The sequence below is a fragment of the Hevea brasiliensis genome, chromosome 18, assembly GCF_030052815.1.
Source record: "Hevea brasiliensis isolate MT/VB/25A 57/8 chromosome 18, ASM3005281v1, whole genome shotgun sequence".
Classification (NCBI taxonomy): domain Eukaryota; kingdom Viridiplantae; phylum Streptophyta; class Magnoliopsida; order Malpighiales; family Euphorbiaceae; genus Hevea; species Hevea brasiliensis.
Genome location: NC_079510.1, coordinates 39,569,331 through 39,582,566, shown reverse-complemented (window position 1 = coordinate 39,582,566; position 13,236 = coordinate 39,569,331). Strand labels below are relative to the sequence as shown.

At 31.0% G+C, this 13,236-nt stretch overlaps 1 protein-coding gene and 1 long non-coding RNA gene across 2 annotated transcripts; one reads left to right on the top strand and one right to left on the bottom strand.

The window, feature by feature from the left end:
• Positions 1-3,431: 3,431 nt before the first annotated feature.
• LOC110672803 (cytochrome P450 94B1) lies at positions 3,432-5,171 on the top strand. The gene has a single exon (XM_021835690.2). The coding sequence runs from the start codon at positions 3,528-3,530 to the stop codon at positions 5,034-5,036; it is 1,509 nt and encodes a 502-aa protein (XP_021691382.2). The 5' UTR covers positions 3,432-3,527; the 3' UTR covers positions 5,037-5,171.
• Positions 5,172-5,717: 546 nt separating this feature from the next.
• Positions 5,718-7,607, bottom strand: LOC110672805 (uncharacterized). The gene is made up of 3 exons (XR_002498371.2): positions 6,592-7,607; positions 6,382-6,493; positions 5,718-6,135 (listed from the first exon to the last, which is right to left on the bottom strand). It is a non-coding gene; the product is annotated as an uncharacterized LOC110672805 (long non-coding RNA).
• Between the last annotated feature and the right edge of the window lie 5,629 nt (positions 7,608-13,236).

The following is a 13,236-nucleotide window of genomic DNA, read 5'->3' as shown; positions in this document are numbered from 1 at the left end:
GAGGAGAAGGTGACAGGAAAGTAGCTGATGAACATCTGCTTATTTTATTCGCAAGAACTTTCATGTGAACAAGGTTTTTTCAGATTGTTATATAAAAATATTTAAATTTATATATTTTTATTTAATTTAATAATTATAAAATTTATTTCATATAGAGTCGAGTTTGTATTAAATATAATTTATTTATTTTATTTTTAAGCCCATAACGTTTATAATTCGCTAGGTAATATCTGATCCATTTTGAAGGAAAATTCGTCCTCAAAATTCCCATCTTGCCAATGATAATGTGGTAAGAATCAATAAAATTAATCAATTAAGCTTTCCACTCCATTCAATTTTACTCTAATGTAAAAATAAATTTGTTATAATTATTACATTAAATAAATATAAAAAATATTATTTTACTTTTAACCCATTAAATAACCTTTTGTAGCTTTTTGTTGGATTTTTTTTTTCTTTTAAAAAGAATTCTCGGGTGGAATCATTGAAATGTTTGATTTTTAGAGTGTGGGTGGAAGAGAGAACAGATATAATTTGATTCAATTATTTATGTCATGATAGTGAAAAAGGAGACAAGTGCTACTGTAGGCTATGCTCGGTGATGTTAACTATTTCAAGTAATTATCAGTTATTTTAATAGTTATTATTTATTTTAATAGTTATTAATTTTACTAGTTATTATCTATTACTATTTAAATGTTTACATAATAATTTAGAAAAAGTATTCAATAAAAATAATTATTAAATTAATTATTAAATATAAAAAAATGGTATCTTGTTAATTTTAGTTAAAATATTTTCTCAACCTTTAAAAATTAAGATGAGTAATTTTTCATAAATTACTCTGTTAACTTAGTATAAACACTATATTATTAAACAATATAAATAAAAAAAACACTAAATATTATCTTAAAAACTTTTGTCAGAGTCTAATATTTCTTTTAGCCAATTGGTTAATTTGATGATCCTTCAGACAATATGATATGGGATTTATGTTGTGTTTTTAGCAGGAAGATTAGTGGGGTGTGACTCGAATTTAATTCTGTTAAATAAATAATATATTTTTAACTTATGAATAATGTAGTTTAGACATGTGATGATTTTATTGTAATTAAAAATGTCTCTCTTCCATAAATGTAAATAAGACATAATTATATTGAGATTAACAATAAATTTTAATTAAAGAAATTTAAGTAAACCAATTACATCCATGACCCAAAAATCACATTCATAATGTTCGAAATAATATTAAAAAAAATAAATTCAATGCAATACAGAAAGATTTTTCTCATATGTTTTTATCTGTATAATTAGTTAGAAAAAAAAAAGTTAAAACTTTAAGGCTGAAATTAATTTCGTTAGACTAATAATTTTTCTTATGTATTTTGTATTTATAAAATTAATTTATAAGCATAAAAATAGGGTTAAAGATTAAGCCTTATTAAAATTCTAAATTTTAGACAAATTACTTTAGAAAGATAATAGAAAATTTATTTGTGTTACTCTAAATTAAGCAGTAGTAGAATGAAATATAATTCCAAACAAAAATTTACCTCAATATAATAGCAATAGAAATTTAAGAAATATTTAAAGTATAGTAGAGAATAATATATTAAATTAGTAAATTTAGGAATATTTTATAAGAATAGGATTGTAGGAGCTTTGTTTATATTCTTTTTGTAAATATACAAATTTAATCAAATATATTAAAAATATATATTTTATTTTATTTTTCAAAAATAAACGAGAGCTCTCTAAATATGACAGTTATAGCTATCTTAAATTTGAGGCTCGAGTCATCAATTGACATTCTCAATTTAACTAATTTCATAAGAAGGGATTTATTATCGAGTTCGAGATGACACTTAATGATATATACTAATCAATAATTTGTCGCTGACTCGCATTACATTTTTAAGTAAAAGTAATATTTAATTATTATATTGGCAAGGGGAATCGAATCAAAGTGAGACAACATATATATTTATTTTACTGGTTTATGATTATGTCCCTATTAATATTTTTTCATAGATTATAAATCAAAGTATTTTTGTTTGGTTATAAATTTGTCTTTGATTTATATTTATATATATTATTAATATTAATTATTAATTGATTATAAATACTATTTAATATAAGTTTATTTTAAACTATATATATATATGTATAATTACTTATACACTACATAATTGAATTACAATATATAAATCTCAATTACTGATTTCATAAATAAAAGCAAAGATATTAAATGAATATATTTGATTAGTTAAATTCTTAAATAAATTATTTATTAATTATCTGAATGGGCATTTTCTTATTGTTAGTAAAAAGAAGGAAAAAAAAACTTATATTTTCTTTAAGAAAATTAAGAAAATAAGGATTTATATTTGATTTTGTAAGATAAGTGATACGCATGTGTAACCTAAAAAATCTATTATTATATTGTAGGGAAAGGAAAAATATTTTTTATATTTTGTTATATTTAGGGTATTCATAAAAATGAATTAACAGAAAATATTTTTTTTATGAAAGGAAAATTCTAAACCAATTTTAAAAAAAATTTCTCTTTTTAAAAATTTATATTTTTCTAACTTTAATAATATAAAAATAAGAAAATACTTTATACATATATATTAATTTACCATTATTATCAAATAATGAAAAATATTTTTATAAAATATATTTTTTTTAAAAATAATTTTTATAAAAAATATTTTTAATATATAAATTATTTTTCACAAAATAAACATAGCTTAGAAAAAAAGATTACGGCCTTCTTAATAATTTCACATAATAATATATGTGATGTGCATATGCCACTTATGTTGGTATTTCTTTTAAATAATTAAATCCATCTAATAAAAAAAAATTATGAAAAAAAATTAATTAAAAAAATAAATGTAATATATATGAAAGCAGAAAGAAAGAGCACAAAACATTGATTTTTAGAAAGCTGCTTGTTTACAGATGCTCTTCTAATAAAATAAAAAGTTTTGTTCTTTTTTAATACAAAATATCAATTTTTATTAAGTAGAAGGTTGATTTAAAAAAGTATACACTACCATGTGATATCAATATAATATATTAGTTAATAAAGATTCCTTATTGTTTATATTAGTCATTTAAGAGTAATGATTTGCTCTATGAAAAATTAATTAAGGAATTCATTAAAAAAAAATAAAGTAAATTATTAGATATATTCTAATGCAATTATCCCACATGTAAACCCCAAGCACCGACTAATATATATATATATATATATGTTTACATAATTATAATAATAATAATACTAATGATTAAGAGTCAGTTTTATTAATTTCATTTTATTTTTAAATTATAAAAATGGAGAGATATTGAATTTAAATATATATATTTATTTAATTTAACATTTATTTAAAGCTAAGTATTTCTCTAGCTTATAAACGCAATAAATAGCTAAAGTTCACGTCATACGAGGCCATATGGACTCTGAAGACGTTTGCTGGGAAATTATAATAATCTATCATTTCTGATATCTGCATGTCAAGATGGCAACTTCCATTTTCCTCTTGACATGCCATTTCCTATCCTTCGTTTTGCTCTATGTGCCTTTCATTTACTTTCTCAACGCAGTCTTATGCAAATTCCGGCTAGTTTCCGCCAACGGCCCTCCTACTTATCCCATAATTGGATGCTTGATTTCATTTTACAAAAACCAGAGTCGTCTTCTAGATTGGTATACTGAACTGCTTGCAAAATCAACAACCAATACCATTGTTGTGAAACGGCTTGGAGCACGCAGAACTATTGTTACTGCTAACCCGGAGAATGTTGAATATATGCTCAAAACAAACTTTAACAATTTCCCCAAGGGCAAGCCTTTCACTGAGATTCTTGGGGATTTTCTTGGCTATGGCATTTTCAATGTGGATGGGGAGCTTTGGCACACACAACGCAAGTTGGCTAGCCATGAGTTCACAGCTAAATCACTGCGAGAGTTCTTCATGATTACATTGGAAGAAGAAGTAAATAAATGTTTGTTGCCGGTTTTGGGGTCGCTGGAAGAAACAGGAGAGGCGGTGGACCTGCAAGAATTGTTGAGACGGCTTGCATTTAATATTATTTGCAAAGTTTCACTGGGGATTGATCGCTGTTGCTTAGATCCTTCTCTGCCTGTTCCTCCTCTTGCAAGAGCTTTTGACATGGCATCAGAGATAAGCGCGAGGCGAGCAGCTGCTCCTTTATTTGCAATTTGGAAGATAAAGAGATGGCTTGGGATTGGATCTGAAAAAAGGCTTAAAGATGCCGTTGAACAAGTTCATCAATATGTTGCAGAGATTATTGTTAAGAGGAAGAAGATGATAGTAGAAGGAGCAGAAAATCAGGATGAAGATCTCCTTTCACGGCTCATATTGGCTGGCCATGAAGAGAAGGTGATAAGAGACATGATGATAAGTTTCATCATGGCAGGGAGGGACACCACTTCAGCGGCAATGACATGGCTCTTCTGGTTGCTCTCTTGTCATCCTGAAATAGAAGAAGAGTTAGTGAAGGAGACGAAATTTACAACAGAAAGAAAGCTAGATTATGACTCGTTGAAGGCGTTGAGAATGTTAAAGGCATGTCTATGTGAATCAATGAGGCTCTACCCACCCGTAGCCTGGGACTCAAAGCACGCTCTCGCCGATGATTTGTTGCCGGACAATACTCCTGTCCGAGCAGGAGATAGGGTGACTTACTTCCCCTACGGGATGGGGAGAATGGAAGCACTGTGGGGCAAGAATCGGCTAGAATTCAAACCAGAGAGATGGTTCCTTGAACCAGAAAAGAGAAGCTCGCTGAAGAAGGTAAGTCCTTACAAATTTCCAATATTTCAGGCAGGACCAAGGGTGTGCCTTGGGAAGGAGATGGCTTTCATTCAGATGAAGTACGTTGTGGCTTCCATTCTCAGGCAGTACGAAATCAGACCGGTTAGGTCAGACCATCCACCGGTCTTCGTGCCACGGTTAACGGCTCACATGGCCGGCGGCCTGAAGGTTGTGGTTAGAAAGAGATAAGCACGTAGGATTGACTAAAATTAATTAAATATAGTTGATTCAACGCTGCATGCTTTAGATATAATGGAAAGGTGTAACATGTCATTATCGAACTTAATTGAGATGACAATACATAAGTAGATGATAATATACATATATGTGAAATTTTAATTTAAATTCATTTTATCGGAAAATTAAAATATAATATTAATAATAAAATTTATATAAAAAATTAAATAAAAAATTATATATTTATATTTTAAATTTATAATTTTCCGCTTCGCAACCATAACACAATGAGTAGAGCCTGTGAAGACAACCATATCACAATGAGTAGGGCCTGTGAAGACGTGATAGAGGCTTATTATGTATAAAAAATTTGGTCAAACACGCGTCATGCATGAGTGGGACGCTTATTTCACATGCACATATATATAACCACTGCAATTATAGGTAGTCTTGGTCAACCACTCACACTTGTTGTCAGTTAACTACTCCCCCATGTCAAACTTGAATAATATAATTCATCAAATATCTTCATTTATGCGCTTATACTCTCAGCTCTCTCTGTCATCTCTTCCATGTCTCTCATAGATCTCTTCAAGTTTTCTCCCATCTCTCTCTCTCTCTCTCTCTCTCTCTCTCTCTCTCAATATTGAGAATGTTATTATTTTGCAGAGGAAAAGTTTAAAAAGACACAAGGCATATTTAAGATATGTAAAAAATTAGCTAAGATGACAACGAAAATGTCATTCCAACCTCTACAACAACCATGTACCTAGATAGCTCAGCCTAAGACACCAACTCGATATAAACATGGTATGCGTTCTATATCTCTACAACTCAACATAAGATTAATCTGTGAGAGTTTGTGAAAACACGTATAGTTGGAAAGTATTAAACATCCAGTCACCTTTTTTCCTACAAAAATCCATTTGAAAGTTTTTCTACACTCCAAAATCTGAGGAGCAACATACAATTGATAACATCCAGAAAGACATCTTTCCAGAATGGGGGTTGTCCAAAGAAATCAATGGTAAGAACTCCTACTGCTGCATCTCAGGCACACACATAGAGCTCGTGTATTCTTGTGCTTTCTGGAAGCCAGCTAAGTCCCAATCTGCAAAACCAAGAAAACAACATAAACATCAAAATTTCTAATTTGACTGATGATAAATCAATAAATTCTGATCATTATAATCTCATTGATGCTGCGGGGCAAAATTGATATAAATGATGATCAATAACTTCTATGCTAGCCCGTCTACTCCAACAAAATCAATTGGATATAGCGTGGCAATGACACATATGATGAATTAAAATATGCAAGAAAGGCGTTCAAGAAACCCACCAACTTGGCACTTACCGTGAGAATTGAAGCAAAAGAAAATTTGAACTAGCTGATTAATTCTGTCAAGCACAGGTTCAGTACCTATGCTCTTGTGTTTGTTTCATCCATCCATATCCAGGCCTTTCACCTATCATTTAGTTGACAAGCTTGCACCAAATTAGGAATCAAAAAACCGACTTATCGAGTTGTTTGGTAAACAGGAGCATAGTCGTTCAATGATTTTACCCTGCTTAAGCAAATCAAGAATGATTCTGGCAGATTTAAGAGGCCAGCATTCTTGATCATTTGCATGGCGATTCTTGGCCTGAGCAATTCATCCAATCCAACACCACCATAGAGGCACCAGAAGGGGATTGCTTGTTTGCAAAGCAGAACATCTTCCAAGTATTTTTTGAGCCTTTAATGTCAATTACCTAATTGCTCTAACAGTATCTTTAAGTTCTGAGAATCATTAAAGCCAAATGCAATAACAAATGAGCCACTGAAGATTAAAAAAAAAGGCCAAAAGTATAATTTAGCCACCAAAACTACAAGGGGGAGTGAGTTTCAGACCTGAATTATAATCAGGCTCAATTAAGCACTCCAATTTTGTGAATTTCATCAATTAAACCCATCATTAACAGTGGGTTTTCTTATATCTATTCTACTGCCGTTATGCTATTGCAACTGCTAATTTTATAGTGGGTTTGCTTATATTTATTTTCTTTTGAGACTGCCCATGCATCCCACTTTATTAACAAAATTTTGATTAACTGTATAATTATTGTTTTATCACAGGTATCCAAGCCATGCCCATATGTGGATGGCACCTATTAGGTCTGTATTGGGAGAATTAAAAAAAAAAAATGTGAGTAGGATGGAGCAATAGATGATTTGTATAATTTGTGAAAGACACCAAAGCTTACGGGAAAGAAATGACAGAAAAAGAGAAAAAAAAAAAAAAAAAAAACAGTAACATCACAGGAAAAAAGAAAAAAAACAGCAGCAGGGAATAAAAAAAGGCACAACAGAAAAAAGAAAAAGACTATGCCAGATCGGGTAGAAGCAAAGGAGCAAGACGAAATGAATAAGAAAGAAAAGGAAAAAAAAAACTGCAGTAGATAATCAACTCTCAACAAAAAGAGAAAAAAAAAAAAAATCCAGATCAGAGGCCTAGGCTTGCTACAAAACGCCTTGCCCCTCTGTGTGCCTGAGCTTGCCTTGAGAAGGTCGGATGCCTGGAAGGGTTTGAGATGCTGCCCAGCCGCTTAGGTGCGCCATAATAGTGGATAGGGGTGTGCATTATCGGGTGATGGATAGGGGGTGTGCATTACTTGGTAACAACTGAATAATTAAATATATTAAATTTAATTATTTTAATAAAAATAAATTTAATTTAATTTAATTTTCATAATAATAATTTAATTATTAAAAATAATTAAATTAATCGAAATAATTAAATTTTTATTAATTAATATATTAATTATAATTTATTGGTATTATATTATTTATAATTATTATATATATAATTTTATAATAATATTTAACTTATAATTATTATTTTATTACTATTAAATCTTATTTATTATTTTTAATAAATAAAAAATTATAAATATATTTTTATTAATATATTATTAAATAATTAATAATATAAAATATATATATATATTTTATTTTTTTGATTAATTCAATTATAACTGATAATTGATTGAATATTTTTTATTTCAGTTAATTTTAAATTTTTTTAATTTTAATTCGGTTCGATTTATATTTTTAGAGCCAGTTAATAATTCGATTAATTAAAAATTTAATTTAATTTAATTCGATTAACTGAATGTTCACCCCTAACAATGGGTTCAATAAGGGATAAATTGCTTGAATAGGCACTAATAAAGGGGCTTAATTAATCCCAATTACATATTAGGGGCTAAAGCTCACTTGCCCCATAGTTAAGGAGCTAATTTGAGCTTTTGGGGAAAAAAAAAATCTTCCCATCATTCCTAGTAAGCCCTACTAAAATTACTTGGGCAACAAAAAAATTGGCATATGACATAAAACTTGAGCTTAACACGATTTTAATGGTTGTTTAACTGAAATTATCATCATATGATGTCATGTGTTCCAATAAGGGCTAAACTGCCTAAATAGATACTAAAGAAGGGGCTTAAATAAGTGCAATTACATTTCAGGGGCAAAAGCTCACTTCCCAATAGTTAAGGGGCTAACTTGGGCTATCGCCAAAAAAAAAAAAAAATCTTCTGATCCTTCAGAGCAAGTCGTACTAAAAACTATTAATGCAACGTGAAAACTTTTACAACCATGAAGAAAGAAAAGACAATTAAATTAGTTAAATCTTTGCATTTATAGTTTTGAGTTGTAAACATTTACAAGTGTTATAAACCTGTAGAAGTAACAATAAAATTCCGATTGGAGGCTATAGAGACTTAATTCACAATGGCAACAAGTGCCTGCTGCCTTTCCTTTAGGTTTTGAAATCAATACAAACACAAGATGAAACCCATTATTTTTGTGCATTGACACTTCAACTTCATATATATAACAAGCAATAACAAAAGCCTAAAATTTTAGAAAATACTACAAAATTGTTAAACAACAAAAAGAAAAAGCACATTACTTTGTGGGGAGAGAGATGCATTGGGTGATCTTGTCAACCCTTGTCTTTGCCTTGCATCCATTTCCTGTGACACAACATAAAAAATGTGATTGTTTTGGATGAAAACAGCAGGAAGAAAGCCTGTTAGTAGTATGCCCTAGAGCATATTATTTAGTATGTATCTTGCACATATTTTATCAATAAAAGGCAATTTCACTTTTTCGTTTACATAATGTATTTATGCGTAATACTAAAAACTATTAATGCAACGTGAAAACTTTTACAACCATGAAGAAAGAAAAGACAATTAAATTAGTTAAATCTTTGCATTTATAGTTTTGAGTTGTAAACATTTACAAGTGTTATAAACCTGTAGAAGTAACAATAAAATTCCGATTGGAGGCTATAGAGACTTAATTCACAATGGCAACAAGTGCCTGCTGCCTTTCCTTTAGGTTTTGAAATCAATACAAACACAAGATGAAACCCATTATTTTTGTGCATTGACACTTCAACTTCATATATATAACAAGCAATAACAAAAGCCTAAAATTTTAGAAAATACTACAAAATTGTTAAACAACAAAAAGAAAAAGCACATTACTTTGTGGGGAGAGAGATGCATTGGGTGATCTTGTCAACCCTTGTCTTTGCCTTGCATCCATTTCCTGTGACACAACATAAAAAATGTGATTGTTTTGGATGAAAACAGCAGGAAGAGAGCCTGTTAGTAGTATGCCCTAGAGCATATTATTTAGTATGTATCTTGCACATATTTTATCAATAAAAGGCAATTTCACTTTTTCGTTTACATAATGTATTTATGCGTAATAGAAAAAGTCCATTAATATTTTGTTAGAAATTCTATTTTTAAGTTATTAAGAATACGAGTGACAGTATTTCTAGCATAAAGTATCATAAATTGGTTCACAATCGAGGATACTTCATACAGGACATGACTTATCCAGAAAAATTGTAATCATGTTTGTTCCTAAGGTATTTATATGAAATATAAATAAGATGGAGTGGTGAGTCTCATGCCACATAACAAACATGATAGACACTTATACATAATAAATAGACCGAACCAGTGACGGATATGACAAGCACATGGAGTTTACTCTTGTCAATGCATTGTCATATATCATATCAGTGTATATAATCTTTAAACCTAAGATAACACAATTATCTTGTATATAGGTGGTTTGAGTTTGATACTGCTTTCATACTTATACTGTGTATGAGTATATGGGCATGTGTTGCCTCCTACTAGTTATATATGGAGGTAGGTGTTGATCAAGATGGAATCTATTATCCTAAGTAAATAGGGATAAAGTCCTATGTCCATTTAATTATTCTTGATGTTTCAAGTTCCTGGCCAGGACAGACAGATTTAGTCAGAAAAAAGTTTCAGACAAGAAAATTTAATTAATCAAGAACTGGAATTAAAAGAGAACATAATATTCATAGCAAAACTTCGCCTAAGTAGTTTGCGCTTAGCCGGTCCCAAGCCCAAATAAAGGAGGAGGGTTGCAGTAGGTAACAACCAGTGTAAAAATTTTGTCACACCTTATGATATGGATTCAAATGATATAAACGTTGAGGCGTCCTCTACTTACGACGCACTACATCGGAGCCTCGGTGTAATGAAAAATATACAAGGGTGTAGGGCGTTCGCCGAAACTGAAGCGCCATGCCGGCGCCCGGGTGTGATATTAAGTGAGCAAGGGTTCCCACATCATGGACGGGTGTGGGTAAAAAAGTTAGTCCATAGGATAGATAGTAGAACAGATAGTGGAACAGAACACAAGATAGACATAGAAAACAATAGAAGATATTATAAAAGGAGACCAATTAGGAAGGAACAGGATAAAAGGAGGATCAGGGTTGGTACTTGGAATGTTGGATTATTTACAAGAAAATTAATAGAGCTTGTGGATACTTTGAAAAGGAGAATGGTGAATATTACTTACATTCATGAGACTAAATGGGTAGGCAAGAAAAGCAAGAAAGTGGGTAATTCAGGGTACAAACTGTGATTTACCAGAAATGAGAGAAATAAGAATAGAGTGGGTATAATCATAGACAGGACATTGAAAGACGCTGTAATAGCTGTGAAAAGAGTAGGAGATAGAATTATACTAGTAAAGCTAGTACTAGAAGGAAAAACAATAAATGTAGTTAGTGCTTATACCCCACAAATAGGACTAGATAGTGAGAGTAAATAAAAGTTTTGGGAAGATACAGATGATTTAATGCAAAGCATACCGAATGAAGAGAATGTTTTCATTTATAGAGATTTGAATGGACATGTAGGAAGTGATAGGCAAGGTTATGAGAATGTTCATGGAGGTTTTGGTTTTGGCAGTCGAAATGAGGTAGGAAAAAACATCATTGATTTTGCTATGGCAAACGACCTAATATTAGCAAATACCTACTTTATAAAAAAGAGTCACATTTAGTGACTTTCAAAAGTGGGCAACATAGAAGTCAAATCGACTTTCTCTTAACCAGGAAGACAAATAGAGCTTTATTCAAGGATTGCAAAGTCAATCCAGGAGAAGTTTTAACAAGTCAACATCGGTTAGTAGTCTTGGATGCCAAGTTTAGGAACAATTCAAATAAGGTCAGAAGAAATAGTGTAGCTCGAACAAAGTGGTGAGAGTTCAAAGGAATAAGGCAAGTGAAGTTTAAAAATGAGCTTCTCGAGTCCGAAGCATGGAAGCTGGATATGGAGACCAATGATATGTGATACAGATGGCATCAAAGATTTGAGAAGTAGCTAAAAAAGTACTTAGAATTATACTAGTAAAGCTAGTACTAGAAGGAAAAACAATAAATGTAGTTAGTGCTTATACCCCACAAATAGGACTAGATAGTAAGAGTAAACAAAAGTTTTGGGAAGATACAGATGATTTAATGCAAAACATATCGAATAAAGAGAATGTTTTCATTTATGAAGATTTGAATGGACATGTAGGAAGTGATAGGCAATGTTATGAGAATGTTCATGGAGGTTTTGGTTTTGGCAGTCGAAATTAGGTGAGAAAAAACATCCTTGATTTTGCTATGGCAAACGACCTAATACTAGCAAATACCTACTTTATAAAAAAGAGTCACATTTAGTGACTTTCAAAAGTGGGCAACATAGAAGCCAAATCGACTTCCGCTTAACCAGGAAGACAAATAGAGCTCTATTCAAGGATTGCAAAGTCATTCTAGGAGAAGTTTTAACAAGTCAACATCGGTTAGTGGTCTTGGATGCCAAGTTTAGGAACAATTCAAATAAGTTCAGAAGAAATAGTGTAACTCGAACAAAGTGGTGGGAGTTCAAAGGAATAAAGCAAGTGAAGTTCAAAAATGAACTTCTCGAGTCCAAAGCATGGAAACTGGATATGAAGACCAATAATATGTGATACAGATGGCATCAAAGATTAGAGAAGTAGCTAGAAAAGTACTTAGAGAGTCTAAAGGACATGAACCACCCTCAAAAGAGAGAGATGGTGATGGAATGAGGAAGTACAATAGGCAGTGAAGAGAAAAAGAGAATGGTATAAGAAATTACCTAAATGTAATAATAATGAAGCATATAAACAGTACAAGATAGAAAAAAAAATGCAAAAAAATATCACAATAAGTAGAGCTTGTTAAGACAACCATATCACAATGAGTGGAGCCTGTGAAGACAACCATATCATAATGAGTAGGGCCTGTGAAGACGTGATAGAGGTTTATCATGTATAAAAAATTTGGTCAAACACGCGTCATGCATAAGTGGGACGATTTTTTCACATGCACATATATATAACGACTGCAATTATAGGTAGTCTTGGTCAACCACTCACACTTCTTGTTGTTAGTTAACTACTCACCCATGTCAAACTTGAATAATATAATTCATCAAATATCTTCATTTATGCGCTAATACCGTCAGCTCTCTCTGCCATCTCTTCCATCTCTCTCATAGATCTCTTCAAGTTTTCTCCCATCTCTCTCTCTCTCTCTCTCTCTCTCTCAATATTGAGAATGTTATTATTTTGCAGAGGAAAAGTTTAAAAAGACACAAGGCATATTTAAGATATGTAAATAATTAGCTAAGATGACAACTAAAATGTCATTCCAACCTCTACACCAACCATGTACCTAGATAGCTCAGCCTAAGACACCAACTCGATATAAACATGGTATGCGTTCTATATCTCTACAACTCAACATAAGATTAATCTGTGAGAGTTTGTGAAAACACGTATAGTTGGAAAGTATTAAACATCCAGTCA